This window comes from Juglans microcarpa x Juglans regia, chromosome 1D (genome assembly GCF_004785595.1).
Source record: "Juglans microcarpa x Juglans regia isolate MS1-56 chromosome 1D, Jm3101_v1.0, whole genome shotgun sequence".
Classification (NCBI taxonomy): Eukaryota; Viridiplantae; Streptophyta; class Magnoliopsida; order Fagales; family Juglandaceae; genus Juglans; species Juglans microcarpa x Juglans regia.
This window is the reverse complement of record NC_054594.1, coordinates 14,640,375-14,661,318: the sequence shown is the minus strand read 5'-3', so window position 1 is coordinate 14,661,318 and position 20,944 is coordinate 14,640,375. Positions and strand designations below refer to the sequence as shown.

Genomic DNA, 20,944 nt, shown 5'->3' with positions numbered 1-20,944 from the left:
TTCCTACTATATTTGCTTGGAAGGTGTGGATTTAGGGAGAGATGGTGCTCATGGATTAGATATTGCATCTCGACTACGAGGTTCTTGGTTTTGGTGAATGGCAGTCCAACTAGTTTCTTTACCAGTTCACGCGATCTAAGACAGGGTGATCCATTGTCCCCGCTTCTCTTTGTCGTTGTTATGGAGGCGCTTAGTAGAATGATATCCGCTGTGGTTGACAATGGCTTTATGGCTGGAGTTTCAATTGGTGACACCAATTGGGGCACTCTTAACATTTCTTATTTGTTATTTGCAAATAACACTTCGATATTTTATCAGGTAGACCAAAATCATATGCGTTCTTTAAGGGCACTCCTACTTTGCTTCGAAACTGTGTCCGGATTGAAAGTGAATCTCTCCAAGTCGGAGTTGGTTCCAGTTGGAAAAATTCATAATCACTAGTAGCTGGACAACATTCTTGGATGCAACGTCTCTTCATTTCCCATGAAATACCTTGGCCTTCCTTTAGGGGCCTCTTTCAGGGCTAGATTTATATGGATGAAATAATAGAGAAGATTGAACACAGATTTGCAGGCTGTAAGAGATTGTATTTGTCAATAGGTGATAGGACCACCCTCGTCAAAAGCACACTATCTGATTTACCAACTCATTTTTTCTTATCTTTGTTCCCAATTCCGGCTAGTGTGGCAATCCAAATAGAGAAACTCCAATGTAATTTTCTTTGGAGTGGGTTGAGGGACGAGTTTAAGTTCCACCTGGTCAAGTAGGATAAGGTTTGCTCTCCAATTTCTACTGGTGGGTTGGGAATTAGAGACTTGAGAGTATTCAATCGGGCTCTTCTTAAAAAATGGTTTTGGCGGTATAACATGGGGAGGGAAGCTTTATGGAAGTTGGTGATTGATTTTTAAGTATGGGTGTATGTTGGAGGGGTGGAGTACTAGGGAGATACAAGGGGTGTATGGAGTGCGAGTTTCGAAACACATTCAAAGAGGTTTTTTTTTTTTTTTTTTTTTGGGGGGGGGGGGGGGGGGGGGGGGGGGGGGGGGGGGGGTATGCTTGACACACTAGAATCGTGATGGGCGACGAATCTAGAATAAAATTCTAGTATGACTTATAGTTTGGAGATCAAGCCCTTAAGAAAACATTCCTTATAGTTTTCAGGATTGCTTGTGAACAGGAAACATCCGTGATGGATCTCATGGAGATGTCCGGTGGCTCAATCCAATGGAATGTGAACTTTATGAGAGCGGACCATGATTGGGAAGTTGAAAGCTTTGCTGATTTTTTCAGAACCTTGTATGCCATGAGATTGAGCACTCAGGGAATTGATAAATAAGTTCTAGTGGATAGCCACTAGAAAAGGCACTTTTTCTGTTAGCTTCTTTTATAAGACCCTCATCAATCCGCAGCATATCTTCCATGGAAAAGTATTTACAGAAATAAGGTGCCCCTTAAGGCAAACTTTTTTGCTTTGATAGCTTCTCTAAGCAAGAATTTGATTATGGATAACTTACGGAAATGTCGGGTGATTGTTGTGGATTGGTGCTATATGTGCAGAAAGAATGGTGAGATTGTGGATCATCTTCTACTGCATTGTGAGGTCGCTAGATCACTTTGGGAAGAAGATTGGAGTTAGCCTAGGTTATGCCTGCTATGGTCGCTGAGATTCTGGCCAGTTGGAAGAATTTGGGCAGAATTCCACAAACCTATATGTATTCTTTGGTGCCTATGGAAGGAGCGAAATGATCGAACTTTTAAAGATAAGGAGCGAACATTGGAGGAGATTAGATTGTTCTTTGTTAAAACTTTGTTCCTATGGACGAATGTTGTATATTGTAATAGTCTAAATTTTCATGAGTTTCTTGTTTCTATCTCTTCCTCTTAACTAGGTGTAAACTCTTGTATATCCCCGGTGTACTTGGGCTATGCCTATTCTTATTAATATAATATGTTACTTATCAAAAGAAAAAAAAAAAAAAAAAAAAAAAAAAAAGCAGCCCCAAAGGAAGACCTAGGTATTTCATCAGCAAAGAACCCACCTTCCAACCCAAAGTACTTGCCAAATCTCTAATATTGTGCACAACACCCATCGGGACCATCTCGGACTTCCCAAGGTTCACCTTTAGGCAGGAGGGTTGGAAAAGGGTTTTAAAGGAGGTCACTCATGCAAAAAGGTTTTCAGGGAGGGGGCGGGGACTTTGAAACCGTCCGTTGATTTCTCACAGTCTTCAGAACACCAATCATTTTGTTCTCTCAATATACGCCATGTTAGGCAGGATGGAGTCAATTTCCAAAAAGTTTCACAATGGTGGAGATCAAACTATCCTTTACAATATGCAAGTAGATCCACCAAATTTATAGGAATAAATCGAAGCCACCCCAAATAGATGAAAAGTATGATAACACAAAGCATTTTTCAAATTCACAATGAAGAAAAAAATGGTCAAAAGATAGCCCACATCTATTGCACATACAACACTACTCAATTAGCAATAAAGATTTTTTCTTAAATTATCCAAAGAGAAAATCTTTTCTAGGGTAGCTGTCCAAAAAAAATCATCCTTTGTAGAGCTTTAGTCCTACGAATACACCAACAAGAAAAGAAGGTCTAGCATGAGGATACAATGCATCATAAAAGGATTTAACCTCAATAACTCCATGTTTAGAAGGGTTCTAGCCAATCTAAAATCTCTCTCTCTCTCTCTCTCTCTCAATATATATATATATAGACACACACATAGAGAGAGAGAGAGAGAGAGAGATTGTCTTCTCTGCCTCTCATCTGTATAAAAAATATAATTGATATGGAAAGGAAATAAAATGATAAAATATGTTGGGGTTGTTTGGGAAACACTTCTCATCTCATCTCAAGTTTTTTCATAATTTATTTCTCAAACATAACTCAAACACAAACACTTTTCAATTTCAAATTTTCAACTTTTTCATCTAATCATTACCTAATCATTACAATTTTCTCAAACTTCCAAACAAAACACAAAAAACAGTTCAACTTTTTTAAATCTCAATACAAAATAATATTAAAAAATTATATTCTAATAATATTTTAACTTTATAATATTTTTATTTAACTATTTTTCTCTCATTTTTCAAAACCCAATAAAACATCTTAACTCAAACCATTTCATTGCAATTCACAAACTATTTCACTACTATTCACAGATTTCTCATCTCATCTCATTCCCCAAACCTAATGAAGGAGACACCATTTGTTGAGAACCATCAAAGACGTAAATTATCTGCCACCACTATTATCTTAGAACAGAAATGTTAAATAATTATGGAAAAGCATCTTTGAGATCAACTAACACACCACACATCATGCCAAAAGAGAATACTAGAACAATCTACCATGTTTATTTATTGATAATTAGGAAATTATTAATATGAATAAAAGAATAGGCGAAACCCGAGTACATAGGACTGATGTATACAAGAGTGAGTGCCTAGCTAGGTGGAGAAGAAATAGATACAAGAAAATCCTGAGCATTAAGACCATACGGACCATTCACCTCATTCAACCACCACCCATCCCATGAAGTACTGTATTTAGTATCCACTACCACCAGTCACAAGCTTTCTCTCTCATTTGCACAGCCTCGTAAACTTTTAGCCAATAAGTATGGCTAAATAAAAGTAATTTTCAGAACCCCAAACCTCCTGCAGATAAAGGTGAATAGACCTTGAACCAATGAACCAAATGAAACTTTGATTCTTCCCCAAACCATTCCAAAAGAAATCTCTCTATAACTTCTCTAATCGATTGGAAAAACAAACCAGTAGGGGAAAAAGAGACATAAATAAGTGGGTAAGTTGGAGACAATGTTTTAATCAAGGTTAGTCAACCACCCTTAGATAAATACATTATTCTACTTAAAAGCATTTATTAATAAGTGATAATTCTTTATTAAAAAGTGCAAAAGGCTCAACCTAAGTACATAGGAAATCTACAAAAGAGACGCCTATCTTCTTTTCTTGAATGAAAAGGGTAGGAGGAAGAAACCAAAGGTGGCTTCCCTACCTGGGCATGACCATAGTAGCACCCTAGCCACTAGGACTTGGACACGAAGGGCCTAGACGATGGAAAGCCACAGACGCTCTCTCAAGTCGAGTTCAAACCATACCTTAAACCTCTAGCCTCACTAGGGAATTCAATAAATCCTTAAGCGGCTATACCAATAGTTTAAAGTGAATCCATATTCAGATTCAAACCAAATACCTAGTACATGTCAAACCACTTAGGAGTAACCCAAGGACCATTGAGCCACCACCCTTGGTGGTAGAAGAGACGCCTATCTGGAAGAAGATAGAGATACAAGAAAGTCATGTAGCCTTAGGACGTTAAGGCCCCGTTTGGAATTTAGACTGAACTGAGTTCAGTTCAATCTAATTTTAAGTTGAGTCTAACATCCAAACTCTCAACTCTCAAATTACTAAACTTATCTCAACTCAAAACCTCTTTACACGTGAGACCCACAACCTTTTTCAGCTCAACACCTCTTTACACGTGAGACCCACAACCTTTTTCAACTTTCCATAAATACATATGAATTTATCTTAACATCCAAACACATCTAAACTCATCTTAGGTGGATCCCACAAAACTCACTCTATCATCTCAACTCACTACTATTTATAAAGAATTCAACTCATCTCAATTCAGCTCAACATCCAAACGGGGTCTAAATGTTATGGAAATAGTCCAAGATAAAAGAGTATTGATTGAAAAAAGGTTTCAGCTCCTCCAACTTCCTTTCATGATCCTCAAAGATTTTGTCATTCTTTTCCTTCCAAATGCACCAAATGAGGCAAGCAGGAACCATCTTCCACACATCTGCAATTTGCAGGCTGCCACCTAACCCTCTCTACGAATAAAATAGATCTACAACTCTTCTGGGCATGACCCAATCCAATCCCATCCAACTGAGGAAGTCACTCTACATTGCACTTGTAGTCTCACAATGAAGTAGAAGATGATCAACAAACTCCCTACTCCTCTTACACATACAACAACAATGGTCCACCATGTGTCTCTTCCATAAATTTTTCATAGTGTGAATCTTCTCTAAAAAGGTCATCTGCACACAAAACGCAGCTCTCAAGGAAACCTTTGTCTGCCAAACATTCTTTCACGGAAATGGGTTACTATCATGAGGATTAAGGGTAGTATAGAAAGAACAAATGCTGAATATCCCACTTTTCGGAGGGACCTGTCTTCACCTTCTCTTCTCAATCTAGTGGAATAGAACTAAAACATCAACCCCCAATCTTGCACCTCTTTGATGAAGCTTATATTCCATTGAAGAGAATCACTATAAATCTTCAAATTTTCCGCTAGCGAAGCATCTTTAGTATGAGCAACCCTATAAACGTTGGGAAAAACTTCTACGATCCCACATTGTGGGGCCCTTGGACGCCAATGGAACACCACCCACCCACAAGCATCCATATCTAGAATCCCCAACTATTCTCTCATTCTTTTTTTTTTTATTTGATAATTAATAAGAGTTTTATTACCATAAATAGGCATAGCCCAAATACACAGGAAGTATACAAGAGAAAATACCTACATATAGCGACTAAAAAGATAGAAAAAACTAGATAAACTCCAAGACATCATCACCATTCATTACATTAGCCTTAGCCCAAAGACATAGATTTTTAAAGAAAAATTCCCTAATTTCATCCAACGATCATTCTTTGTCTTCAAAACATCTCCCGTTCCTTTCTGTCTCTCTCATTCTATTAACACCAAAGATACTACCTCAATAATGCATGGTTAAACCTTAGCATATTCCGAAATCCAAAGCCACCCTTAGAAATCAGAGAACATATCTTGCCCAAATCACAAAGTGATGCTTTGCCTCTTGCCCTAAAAACCCCACAATGGAAGTCCCTCTATAACTTTTCGATGTGATTGGCTGCACTAGCAGTGAGTGAAAAGAGAGACATGAAATATGTAAGCAAGTTCGACAAAGTGCTTTAAAATCAATGTAATCCTACCACCTTTAGAACTTAATACGGGCTCAACAATACCTTAAAATAATAAGCTTAATCCAATATGGTGGATTATATCAATCATTTCCTTTAAAATAGGTAATAATTAAACCTAGAAAGAAACAACTATGATGTAACCCTCCTTGCCAACGAGTGTTAAATGATACCACTTTAATCTGTTACAACAAAAGTAGTCTTGTTATAATATCCAAACACACTAATTCCATCCCAAACATATTGTTCTCAAAATATAAGAAACAAATAAGCTTCTTCTCCAAAGATAAATTCATGAAAGTAATGCCGTTCACATCATCTACTAAAAGAAACGAACTAAAGAACCAAAAGAATGATGTAGCTATTAAGTCCTTAAAAAACCAAGCCAAAATAATAAAAGACCAAAAGAATGATGGTTATTCCAGAAACGTTTTCTCAGGAACTAACAGCTGAAACAAAGGAGCCAAGGAAACGAACCTTCTCGTTCAGAGAACAGCGGGACTGGACGAAGGCATCGGCGTTGAAGTTATCAGATTTGAAGAGAACGAGACTCTCCTCAAGTTTCGGGCCGTTCTCTTTCGCCACCGCCGAGCCTCTGGACCGAGCCGTCTTTGCCGTAGCCATAATAATTATACGATTATCGCTCTCTCAGAGGCACTCGTTCTTCGATTTAAAAGGAGTATGGGATTGGATCAGCAGCAAAATTCAAGGGCCAAGATGTTAGATCCGAGAATAAAATCGGGATTCCAAATGATTATCTGTTTTCTGTGAGGAAGCAGAGCTGTCGAGGAGGGGTAGGAGTAGCCGGAATTGCAAAACATCAGAGCTCCGTCCGTTAATTACTTTCTTGATTCCTCCTCGATTGCTAGTCGCTAGTCTCAATACTAGTTTTCGAGTCGTTCGCATTTTTTTTCCTAATTGTTTCTGAGCTGTCATTTGTATTTCTCTTCCAAAATAACGGATTTTTTTTTTTTAAATACGGTTTAAGGTTTGTAACTTTAAGTTTTTTATTTGAAAAATCGGATTATATTTCATTAGGCTCTTAACTAAAATAATGAATTTTGAGTATATTTTTTTTAACAATTTGATAACGAGGTGATCCCTTTATAGTGCATTTTATGTTTGGTTGGTTGAGTATCTCAATCGATCTCAAATTAATTATTGATAGAATTTGCTTAATTTTTAATTTTTCATAAAAAAAATTAAATTCATCTTAACCTACTTCTTACATTTACACATATATTAATTTATTTACATTCAAATATATTTCAATAAGATTCACAAAATACTATTATTCACAAATCAGTTTATATCATCTCAATATTCAAACGTAACCTAATGTATCAAAATGTCACGTTCTCCACTATTTCTTCCTCTTCTAAAACCTTATTTAGAAACACAATATTTTCAGATATTTCATTCCCAAACATCACTCAAATATAAAATACTTTTTAATTTCAAATTTTTAATTTTTTTATCTAATCATTACATAATAAATTATATTCAAATTTATTTTAATTTTATAATATTTTTATTTAAATTTTTTTTTTATCTTTTCTTAAACCCTCTTCACATTTTTCTTCCTCTTCCCCAATATCCAAGCACATTCCTCCCGGCTTTTTCTAGAACTTAAATCACAAAGTAAGATAATACTATTTTATTTGTTTGATAGTTCTAACGCAAAGTTTAATAGGGAGTCTTCCACATGCTAACATGGCAAGTAACTGTACCTGCCACCTTAGCCAAAACAAAATGTCTGAATTTTGTAAAAATATTTAAATTAAAATAAAAATCTCTCATATTTAAGACCAAATGTGAGATGTCCCTGCTTTTTATTCTGGAGTCCCCACTCGATATATCGACCATTGCTCGCCAATCTCCGTTAATGCTCGCCACGCAGCTTATGGCATTACAAGTTCACGAAAGTCTTCACCACCACATTTTCTCTTAGATTTTGCTAATGCTCACCACAGGATTTTGCCATCGCCATCTCTCCCAAAGAAAGCGTAGTTAAGTGCTGTCTCGAACATTATGTACGTCTGATCGCACATTTTAACTTACCCCGCGCCATCGGAAAACATATACTTCTTCACCACTCGGCATCCCATTAGCAAGGTCATTGGAGACAAAAGTAGGCTCTTACCCTCACATTCCTCCCGTGCTCGAAACATTCAGCGAAGTGTAAGGATTTGTGTAAGAATTTATTTACAATTGTCTTTTTGGCCTTATCATACCGAATTGGCTTATATACGTTTGGTTAAGCTGGTGGAGCAGATGTTGTGTTTTACCGTGAGGGTGATTGTATCATTCTGGTCAATGGTCACCATTGAAGTTATCATTGACAGATGGCACTCCTGGAAGATTGGGGGTGTGTTTTTTGTGACAAAAATATAATAGTTGTTCTTTATTTGTTATATTAAAAACAAAAAAAGGCCATTTAGTTAGTTAAGGTAATTGGATTTCCATTTGTTACCGCAAGGGCAAGGTCGATGTGATTACTTTGAGTGGTATGATGATGCACAAGCTGATCGTGATAGATATGATGCAATTTCTTTCCCAGAGATTTGTAATGATCAATGTGTAGTCATGGATGTATGTAATTTTTAATCATACATGTAATCTACCATCATTGAGTTTTGGGTCAATATACTTTTGTTATGCCCAGATTTGTAAAATACGCAAGGTAGATTTGAAGCGATTATTCATAGCAGATTTTAAACTACTTTTGCACTTTTGCTCCAATGGTCATCTAGTAATCTACCTGAGTGACCATCAAGTAATGTATCCGGGGTGCGAGAACCTCAAATCTATCATGCATAATGGCTTCAAATATTATTACGCTGTAAAATCTTAAATATTAATCTGAGACTAATGGCACAAACTATTTCTCAATCTTATACTCCTAAGTATCTCAAATAAATAAAATCGCATTTATGTCAACAAAGTGGGTAAGAAACTGACTAAGCTGACAGATTAAAACATACGTGATTGTTCGATTTGTGAGACCTTTTCTAGATTTTCACTATTTTCCTAAAGCTTAAAGAGATTCATCCACTGAATTTCTGATGGGCTATTACAACATCTCCTCCTAAAAAAAAGATTTCGTCCTTGAAGTCTATGCGTGTACTTAAAAAATCAACTACTATCCAACAAAAGAGAAAATGCTACTCACCAAACCTATTGTCCATCACTGGACATATAGTTGCTAGTCGATGCGAGCGGGGGTGAGTTGGGGGACGTGGTATGCTAGTGCGTATGATAAAGCACGTTGTTTTTGGAATCATAAACCATGTTACCAAAGTGCACAGGGTCAATGTGTTGTTCGATCTCTTCGTCATCACTAATTGGTATATGACCCTGAACGAGTAGTCATCTCCGGTGAGTGGATGACATCTATGATACCGATGTCTTAGGCTCAGGATCGGCAGCTGCACCACGCTCCTCAGCTGTTCAACTGGACTCGGCTTCATCCCGTGACATCCTTGCCCTAAAACTATCTCGATCAATCCAGGTGGTCGGGTGAAAAGGCAGATAACGCTCCTCAGGAGACAAAGCCTTCCTCTCATAGCCTACCCAATTCTTATCTATATCTATCACATGGATGCATAAAATAACTACTACCATATAAAAGGAGAATATAGCACTCACGAAGGCTATTGCCTAAATTGAACAAGTTTTAGGCCAACCGTCTAGGACACTGAATCCTTGCCTAAGAGAAATCGCTACTTTCCTTGCTGCTCAAAGAGTTATTCACCACAGATATTTCTACCACAGAGATCCTGCCATTCCTTAACCCTCTCTCTTTCTAATAACAATTTTGTACTGAAATCCTTCCACGAAGTAGGTTGAGTCGTAATGGTATATATACTCTTTGAATCTAAAACTTCAGGTGGTTGATCTCTAAACTTCTTCCTTAGAAAAGAAAAATACGCGACACACTTCAAATGTCCTTGTAATTCAGTTGAAAAGATTTTAATCCATACACAACTGAAAGCACTTTCTCTATTTCTCAAGGTATCCTATTTGCCTAGGATTAGCTTACTCCTTCATAACCAAAACAAATTGTTCCTCCTCATAGGTGGTACCTCAATAGTCGTTCAGGCATTAATCTAAACTCAAGGCTTCCTCTCTGGTTGGCATAACTCTTCTATCCATCAAGAGTTGTTTATATTGATCATGCAAAACCTCAGAATCAAGACTTTACTCTCTCTATATTTGTCTCCAATATAAGGGTGATCTATATTTCCACAAATACAATGCTTTGCCATAGACCATTTAATGGCAGCTAGATAATACTACTATCATAAGCGAATCCTATTAAGTCCAATGTCTCTCCCAATCACTTTACTCTTCCAAAACTTCATTGCATCCTCAGAATCACAACAAATTCCAATACGCGAAATACTAATTAATCGACTTTCAAAATCCTTCCTTGTACTACTAAAGGGTATTATATATCTACCTTGGTATAGACAGTAATACTCCTAATGACAATTGTTACTCTTGCCTCCTGGGTGACAATTCAGCTTGCAAACCGAACTTTCATGCGATGCCACAATAACGAAAAACAGTGACTAGTTTAAATCAAACAACATACAAGCTACAAACCTCAGGCTTGGCACTACCTAACATTAATCAGAAAGCAATAACACTATTAACCATAGTCAAGCTAATTTTAGCTAAGCTTAACGATACATAGGTCTTAGAAAATACCAGTGACGATGCTAACTCCTTCAGTTCCTAGGGCGTCAACATCTACATCTCCTAGAGTGAGAGTACACTCTAACGGGCACTTGGTGTCTCGACTTTGGTTTGTAGTCTTCGCTGGAAGAAAAACCCCTTATTTCCTTCCTCAAAGCAATACTAGGGCAGTCTTCGATCATATGACCCTGTCGGCCACACCTAAAATAGGTCCCCAAAGCGATTCTGCACTTGCTTCCATGGTATTTACCGCATTCTCCACAAAACGAAAATGTGATCGGTATTTGTCCCCCAATCACGATGCATTTCCCTTATCAGATCTGAAAAACATCTTATTCCTTTCTGCACTTTCTTCTGTAGCATACGATGAAGTCTTATTCCTCTCAAAGTTGGTTTGAACAGTCACTTCCCTCTGTTCAGCCTCTACTATTTCTATTATGTTGACCATCTCTTGATAGTTGTCAATTCGAAGGCAGGGCCATTGACTACGAATCCTTGGTTGTAGGCCTCCTTGAAATTTCTACACTTGCATCCTCTCAGTTGAAATTATGTGAGGTGTGAACCTCTTCAATTCCATAAATCAGGCAACATACTACTCGATTGTCATGCTCACTTGGACTAGTGATGTGAACTCTTGCACCTTCTGTTAACCAATTATGGGAAAAATTGGTTACCGAACTCCTCTTTGAACCTTTCCCAGGTCAGGGTAGCTAGGGTTCCCAGTTCTCTTATCAATAGTTGTCGTCTGGTATCCCACCAAATATCAACATCATTTTGCAAAAGGTATCCTGCATATGACACCTTTTGGTATTTCGTACACCCACAAATCTCGAACGTTCACTCCAAATCGATTATTCATTTGTCTGCCTTCATGGGCCCTTCATTGCCCATAAGCTTGAGTAGCGATGCACCAAAAACTTCTTGTAGGGACAACCTCTAATTTTAGGTCCATGTATGAGCACTTGCTACTGTTGATGTTGTTATCTGAACACTTTCGTCAATAAACAAAGAGCTTCCGCTATCCCTTGTCCTCTGCCCATGGAGGATTTTGTTTCTCTTGGTTGTTGCCTCCACTAGATTTTCTTGGTACTCTTCTATGCACCATGTTTTACTTTCTAAAACACATGCTTACATGTACCAGATTGAGAATCCCTTTCCGAATTTCAAAAATTCAAGCTCATAAGACAATGCTAGTAATCCTATCTTAGCTTGAGTATATCCTATAGCAATGAATAAATACATCATTCCTCTTGGCTAACTGCATCTTTATTCAGAGATCCGACATAATAATTTTCTAAAGTTTACGCAATTTACAATCTGGAATTGGATCATATTCATCTTCCAAACTTTGCACTCAATCCATAACCTAATATAAGGTACGATCATTATCCAAAGTTCATAGGTTTGTCACATTTAGATCTTGTAAAATTTCATCACCCGAATGTCTCCCAATCTAATTGTAAGTTTAGTTAGAACTCCCCTCCTAATAGTAGTAGACATAAAACTTCAGGTATCGAACTCATATACTAAGTGTATAGAATTTAAACTTCAAATCCTAGTAGGAATATTTCCTTAGAGTCTCCAATTCTAAAACCTCAACTCTTTTGAGAAATTCAAAAATGTTAGCTTCCTCCACTCGAGACTTCTATTTCTGTTCCATGATCTGGACAACTTGGTGATGTTGCCTCTATTCCATGGCCGATGTTGTCATGCTTACCTACTCCAACACGTCTGTTCCTCCAAGCCTAAATATCTCAAATTCAAGCTTAAAGAGACTAAACTGTTTGGATAGTGAAAATATTTCATCTTATCTCATCTCATCATTGTAATTTTTTCAAATTTTCACACAAAATATAATAAATAATTCAACTTTTTCAAATCTCAAAACAATGATAATATTAAAAAAATAATATTCTAGTAATATTTTATTCAACTTTCAACTTTCATCTCATCTCAATTCACTATCCAAACGACACCTAAAATTTTCAATCTTATTATTTGGTATAATTTCTAGGGACATGTGTGTAACGCCTTAATTGAAGGCCCAAACCACATAGCCTATCCTCTAAAATGAGTAGTCAATAATACAATTGGAGCCTCATTAAAACTTTATAAAGAGTAATAACTTCTCATTCCCAAGTAATGAGAGATCTCATATACCACCTACTTTATCTTCTTATCATATGGGGTATTTACAATGTGGGTTTAACCCAAAGACATATTGCTCTGATACCACCGTGTGATGCTCGTAGATTCTGCTTGGGATTTGGCAGACTTTGAAGCATCCAGACATGCAACACAAGGTTACCTACCCCATTTATGACAAATAAAACTGCAATGCACCTAGGATGCATCTAGAAATATGTAATATTAGTAGCAAATAATGATTTTCTTGAGCAATACTATGCACCAGATATAACATATCTCAAACTAACATAAGTATACTTTATAAACATATAATAATTTACATCTAAAAGTTACAGTACTTGTCCAAAATGTCTGTAACATCACTAATAATGGAAACGGAGCTCCTCATGTACATAATAAGACGAACATAATAACTACTAGACTAGCCTAAAGAGTAGCCCGCGCAACTTAGCCAGGATAGCCATATATGGTTTACCATTCAGGAGAACTGTAGTTGGGACTACCAAATGATATTTGATTACACTCAGCAAGTTAACAACCAACTTAAACTAATAGTTTATAGATACATGCATGACAGTAAAATGACATGAATGCTGACGTAAACATGAGTGAACATAACATGACTTGGCAAATAGCATGACATGTGCTGACATGAACTAAACTGAATTGACTTGAGACTAAACTGAATGTGAAATAAACATGATTTGAATTGAAACTAAATGTGAACTGAACATAAACTTGGAATCTTGTTCCATAAATAAATTGGTTAAGTAAACATGACATGTTGATGCTACACAGGTCCCATTGAGTCGTGTGCCCCTGTCAATATCGCATTACAACATAGGTATTAGTACCAGCTGTGAGTACGTTAATATACACATCACACCACATGTATCTGCACTTGTTGTGAGTACATAATGTATGCATCCCGTAACAGGTATCTAAACCTGCTCGAGTGTGTATAACATGAACATGAACTGTGATTGGCACCATCGACATTGGGTCCTGATTTTGCTCTAGTGACCAGTTTAGGCCTCATTTGAAGCCTGTTGATGGTACTTTGTCAATCTAGAGAATTTCACTCCAATTTAAATACTCCAGTGTGAACAATGGAGTTCAACTAGGGTATTGCCTCATCCTAATACTTGAAGTCGTGATAAACATAAAATGCTCAACTAACTTGAAAATACTATTTTTCATGACAAACTCCATACTCGTGACATGATGTGGCGTGAAATGAAATTACTGATGACATGACATGGCATGGAATGTAAGTATGACTAATAACATGGTATAACATGGCGTATCAGCTCCACGTGCTAACTCTTATACTTAGGAAATTCAAGCCTAAAGAACGACTAAAATTTCAGGTAAAATTTCTAGAGACATGTGGGTTTAACCCAAAGGCAGATTGATCTAATACCACTATGTGATGCTCCCAGATTCTGCTTAAGATTTGGTGGACTCTGAATTGTTGAGATACGCAATAGAAGATTACCTACTCTCGTTCATGACAAATAAAGACACAATGCACCTGTAATACCCTGCTCCCTAATAAAGACATTTTTAGAATTTTCAAGAAGGCAGTGTGCTACTAAACTTGAACTTAAAACTTTTCATTTTAACAAAGTGCCAGATGTGAAAGATTCCATAAATAAAACAAACTTTAATAAATACTTAAAATCCAAAATAGAGTCTGCAAAATCACTTATTTAAAAAAAAATACGGACATCTCATGTGCTTATCAAAATAATTTATTTAAACCTTAAACCATAAAACTAATCATAGCATAATTTGTCTAGGCCTCTGCCTCACCTCCTGGGTCAAGTTCTATCCTGCAGTCTCATCCTCATAAATGTCATCATTTAGGGTGGTTTAAAACATAAAGATATACAAAAATAAGTCGAATACTTAATAAGTAACACATCATACAGTAAACATAATAAATATAAGGTTTCTTGAAAAATGTGCATACTCATAAATACATACGTAAATAACATGAACATGAATATGAAATTATCTTTCACTTATCATAGGCCGTTATCCACTGTTGACTCCCGTGAGTTAGGGTTAGCAAATCTAAGTAGATTCCAATTCCACCCGTGATTGCGAGTTGTGGAATCCATACATAAGGAAGACATACTAGGTGCACTACCAGCATGTATGGCCTGGTAATGCAATATGCGCATAACATAGGTACCATCTTCATATCATAACATAGGCCGTTACATATTTTATTATTCATACTTCATCATAATTATACTTGTATACTTGTCATATCATAGATTTCAAAAGAAATCGCACGCATACTTATCATATCCTATCATAGATTTTAAATAAAATCACATTCTTTCATAAATTTCCATGATATATGTTTTCCCACATAAAATCATGATTTTTCATAAATCTTTTGATGCATAAATCTTCATATAAAATCATGCATGACTTTTCATAAATATTTTAATGCATAATTCTCACATATAATCATGTCTTTTCATAAATCTTTTGATGCATAACTCATTTCATAAAATCATAAGTTTTCATAAATAATTTAATGCATAATTCTTCACAAAAAATTATGGATTTTTATAATTTTATCATGACTTGGGTACATAAAAATGGGCTTCCAATGGAAGGCGTGCATGCATAATATTTTTATAAAAGACATGTCGTTTACCGTACATACATGCAAGGGTATGATCATGCTACTTACATCGTAGCGTTAATCCAATATTTCCAGGGCGCAACTGATTACTTATAAACATGTCAGTAATTTTTATAAATTTCTAATTAATCATGTGATTCGTTATTAAAACCTAAAAGAAATCTAGAACTCTCGGATCCTAAAATTTTGTCACTCCTTAAATACTTTAACATTTATAAAATTCCTCCAAAAAATCTTACACGATTAAATCCTAAAATCCTAAAAGTATAACCTATTCTTTCGTGGGCGAATTTCTCATAAATCTATAATCCCATTAAGTCCAATGGAAAATTTAAGTGAAATTCATAACAGTATTCATTCTTGCTCGTATGTAACCAATACCGATAGGGAAAGAATTAAGGAGAGAGAGTGTGTGAGACAAAAAAAGATTACAAGGAAGACTTGACGCAATTAGGCTTAAATGATATTTTATTTAAAAAATTTGAAAGTTTGAACATACTTTTTGAAAAGTTATAATAATATTTCATTAGAATGATATTCTTTTCACTTGACATATAGGGCTACACGAAAAGGTTACCTACGTTTGGATGTTGAACTAAGTTAAGTTCAGTTCAGTTGAGATGATAAAATATTGTTAGAATATTATTTTTTAATATTATTATTATTTTAGGATTTGAAAATGTTGAATTGTTTATTATACTTTATGTTGGAGTTTAAAAAAGTTGTAATAATAAGTTGAGATGAGTTTATCTTCCAAACAAAGTAAGTCAGCCATCATCACTTACTTAGCTAGCCTACCTACCTGCTAGTGTAATGGCCTCCAGTGTATTTGATTTGAACCAATTAAATGAATAAAAATTATAAAATCAATTGAGAAAGGCGGATAGAACTTGGCTAAAAGACAGAGAGCCCACAATAAATTAAACTTAGGCAATCAAAGTTTTGAATACCGCACCGGAGGCCGTACCGGTCAAGGCACTGGAACGAAATATTTCGGTACCGGTACTGTTTCGTTTACCATTTCAGAATAATTATACCTGAATAAATTATATATATACAAACATTAACTGTATTCCAAAATAACAACAAAATAAGTCATAAACTCAATACTTCTCAATACAAGTCTTAAGTTTTAAGTTACAACTAACATAAGTTCTTAAATTTTAAGTTACAACAAACATTATATAAAAAAAATCATTCATCCTCATCAAAAAGACAATAAGGATCAGGATTCGACATGTTAATCAAAATATTTTCATCAACGTCACCACCATCATCAACATCAATACCAACATTATCATCGTATTCTTTATTTAGTGAGACTAATGGCTCCTCAATACTTGCCCAATCCAAATCTTCTCCATCAAGAAGCTCAGATTCTTTACCTACCCATTCTTCCATCAAGTCAATGTTTTCAAGATTGATTGGATCTAAAACATCTCTTGCTTTTTAATGCACCTGTCAAAATAAAATCAAACATAAGTGAAAATATATATTTTTCAATAGTGAAAAACATTAGTATTAAAAAAATTTACCTCTCTCACAGTTTGAAATTATAATGAACAAATACTTAGTCATTCAAATATTTATGCACTAATTTATTTATCTTCTTCGAATGAATAAAATCAAATATGCTTCAGTTTCTCTCACATCCAGTTGCACTACAACATTCACTTAGTACTCGAATAGCAAACCTTTGAAGCATTGGAACCTCACAACCAAATTAGGTCCACCATGCAACTGTAACAATAATGCAATTATAAATTATTAATTAAATGCAAGTAAAAATAAAATAAGATAAAATTTAAAGTACAAAATCACACTATTTAACAAATGATATTGATGAATGATGATACCTGGATTAATCTTATCACACTAGCGGATTGCTAAAGAATGTCCAAACTCACTTACTGCATTCTTATACAAGTCAAGTTCTGCAATGATCTTGTCTTAATTATCGGGATCAAGTTTCATCTTCATAACATAGTTGTTGAAGACTCTTACAACATCATTTTTATTTTTAAAGTTGGGGCTATAGTAAATTCCAGGATTAAGAAAACAACCTGTCGCATGTAATGGACTGTGAATCTGCTTATCCCATTTATAATCAATGATCCTGGTGAATGGACTGAATACACTAACTTTGTTATTGCATCTTGTTTTTATATTCTCTTTGACTCTTTCCATTGCATCATACAAGTATCTCATTGTAGGCTTCTCATCCCCATCAACAAGTCATAGAACACGAACCAAAGACTCACTAACTTTAACAATAAATTAATATTGAGCCCAAAACTCTTTATCTTCTAAAACAATCACAGCTATCTCCTTCCCTATGTTGCTCTTAGAATGACTTGATGAAATCCATTTATCACAAGTAAACATTTTTCTTAGTTCTTTCTTAAACAAGAGCAAGCATTGGATACTTAAAAAGTTTGTCACAAACCTTTTAATTACAAGACGACACAAATCATGACCTTTAATGAAGTCTTTTCTCATCAATCCCAAAACCCAACCATGGTTATAGATGAACTTTGTTATCTTTTTTGCCTTTTTTATAATATCTTCAATAAGGGGAAAATGTCTTGGATCAGAAAAATTCTCCAACATCAAGACTATGCAATGAGCTGCACAAGGGGACAGTAGAAAGAGCCATACTTTAGCTGTAACTTTTTTCTTGCACCTTTATAACTTGCATCATTGTCCGTTATGAACTGCATAAGATTCTCAGCTCCAATTTCTTGAACAACCCCATCAAAGATATTAAACAATATTTTAGCATCTTTTCTAAGGCCAGATATATTAACAAATTTCGAGAACATTGTACCTTCAAGAACATTGTACCTTTCAGACAATATAGTAGAAAGTTGATTATTGATTGTTGCTTCTGGTTTGTCCAACCATCTGCCATTAGTGAACAATCGGTCTCATTCCAAACCTTCTTAATTTGTTACAAATAATCTTGAACCTCATTCACAGCCATCTTTAACATATTTCCTCTCAACTCATATAAAGAATGGCCCTTGAATCCTGGCCCGATGGCAGTCATGGTATCGATAGTTGATTGATAAAACTTGGATTGAGCGGCATTAAAAGACAGATTAGCATCATACCACCAACGTGTTGCAACCATATTTGCGTTTACAATCATCCCATTCGAACACATAGAACTCTTAATTGAAGGTTGGGCCCTAAGAGTTGTTCTTGGAGCAAAAAATCTACTCAATCCCCCCACTAATTTTCCAGTTCTAAATTTTTTCGACTTCCTCTTACTTTTTGAAAGCTAAGACTGTCCCTCCATACTATTACTATCATCAATATAATCAGATGTTAAATCTATATCACCTCCAATCTCTGAGCTTATTTTTTTTTCTTCTCTTTGCTTTTTATCATTTCATCAAGCAACTCATTCATTTGTCATTTTACATATTCAAAGACATTTTTACATGCTTCTACATTGCCTGGAATCCCAGCTAGATGATGCCAACCGAGTGATCCCGCCACCTTTAATTACTTTATTACAATATAAACATTCTGTATTATTTCTTGCCCCTGGCACTGCACGTGCATGGGCCCATGCTAGATTTTCTGATCTTACAGGAGCAAGTGTTGAAGTTGAAGTCATACTGATACCACCGGTTGATTGACAACTAGACATTTTTAACTATTAAAGTATAAAAAATTAATACTTATAAGTAAGCAAAAGCTATAGATATAATGTAGAACTTAAAAACAAACAAACACTATAAAAATATAATCTAAAAGATCTTTATGATTAACGAAAAAATCAAATTAATAAAAACTACTTAAATGTTTAGTAAAACTAGCTTTATTTAATATTATTGAAAGATATAAAAATATAATATGCCTCACACTAACAAAAATCATAGGTACAAATGAAATATAATAAATAATTTTTAATCTTGAGATGATAGGTAATCCATCAAAACCACTACAGTTTTCATTATAGAAATCTTTCAAATTTTACATAATTGTCTCACTAGATCTTACTCTTACTCTTTGCCTGACAATTCTTTTGTTTTCTTGTATTTTTTTTTTTAATTTTGTGTTTTGTAATCTTAAATAATGATATATCTATAATTCTTTTATAATTATTTTACCACGCTAGAAATGCACAAGAGTGTGAGTCAAGAAAGATACATACATGCACATATACTACGATGACACATTTAGGTACTATATGTAAGAGAGATATTGGACAGCATGCATGCATCAGAAGAGACTAGAGACATATAAATGATGTCACAAAAAGTCAGAAACTCCTCATATTTACCCATTTCTTGTAAAGGCTCAAATTAATTATTACAAAAACAAAATCATGTTCTAGAAAAGGAGTTCAAAAGTTTCAATCATGCATCCATCTTCAATTAATGTTCTTTCTCCCTCTACAAAACCTAAATCTGTTTAATTTCCTTGGTGAGTATATTATTCGTAGTATACCAAATACCAATGTTTCCCTGCGATGGAGATTGGACTTTGGAGACGTGACTGCAAGACGAGCTAACGGAGATGACGACGACGTGCGATGAGACGAACGGTGCGAGCTAACGGGGGGTGAAACTTCGGAGGTCTAGGGTGCTGCTATCGGCTGCAGTGAAATCAAATTGGGAAAAAAAAGTAAAAACAAAACCCTAAGTTATAACATGTTAGCATGAAAGTCTGAAATAGTCTCTAGATGTTTACTTAAATTGCAAAAATAACATCCAAACAGGTTGCAAAATGTGTACCTGACGAAATATTTGTTTCGGCCGACAAAGCAAATATCGACCGGTACAGGCCGATACACCCAGTATGGCATATACCGGTACGGCTGGTATGGCATATACCAACTGTACCGGCTAGTACTGTACTGTATCAAAAACACTGCTTAGGCTGGCACCTGCTTATTGTCTGCTACTACTAGTACACGATTTATAAAGAATAAACTAATAAACTATTGAGAGAAGAATAGAGAGAAGATAACCTTAGAGAGGCCAAGAGAAAAAGAATTGTTGTGCGATAGAGAACTGCAGGGATGTGTGTCGGCGTTGGAGATTTGCTGCATGCTAGACGTGGGCATGCATGACGCTAAGGAATAAGGGGAAGATATATAGAGAAATTTGGGGAAGGAGGATGAAGAGTTTAAGTTGGACTCTGATAGTGATCGACGGATGAGATCACAGTTGGAATTAAATATATATTTTACAATTAAGTAGTTGATTGAGAATGACTGAAACTGTATAGGTAACTACAATCAGTAATGATTTTAAATTGAAATAAATTTATAATAGCCGCTCTTTAAATTTTAAAATGAGTCTAACTCATTCAATAAATAATAAATGGGATTTAACTTAATTATTAAGTCTAATTAAAATTTCTAATCAACTTCAATAATTTATCACTCATGGGTTTATCCAATAT

At 35.3% G+C, this 20,944-nt stretch overlaps 1 protein-coding gene across 1 annotated transcript in view; it reads right to left on the bottom strand.

Annotated features, from left to right (window-relative positions):
• Positions 1 to 6,964, bottom strand: part of LOC121250692 (exocyst complex component EXO84B-like) — a 40,656-nt gene extending 33,692 nt beyond the window's left edge. The window contains exon 1 of the mRNA XM_041149879.1: positions 6,487 to 6,964. Coding sequence (XP_041005813.1) covers positions 6,487 to 6,633 — 147 coding nt within the window. The 5' untranslated portion in view covers positions 6,634 to 6,964. The remainder of the gene's footprint in view (positions 1 to 6,486) is intronic.
• Between the last annotated feature and the right edge of the window lie 13,980 nt (positions 6,965 to 20,944).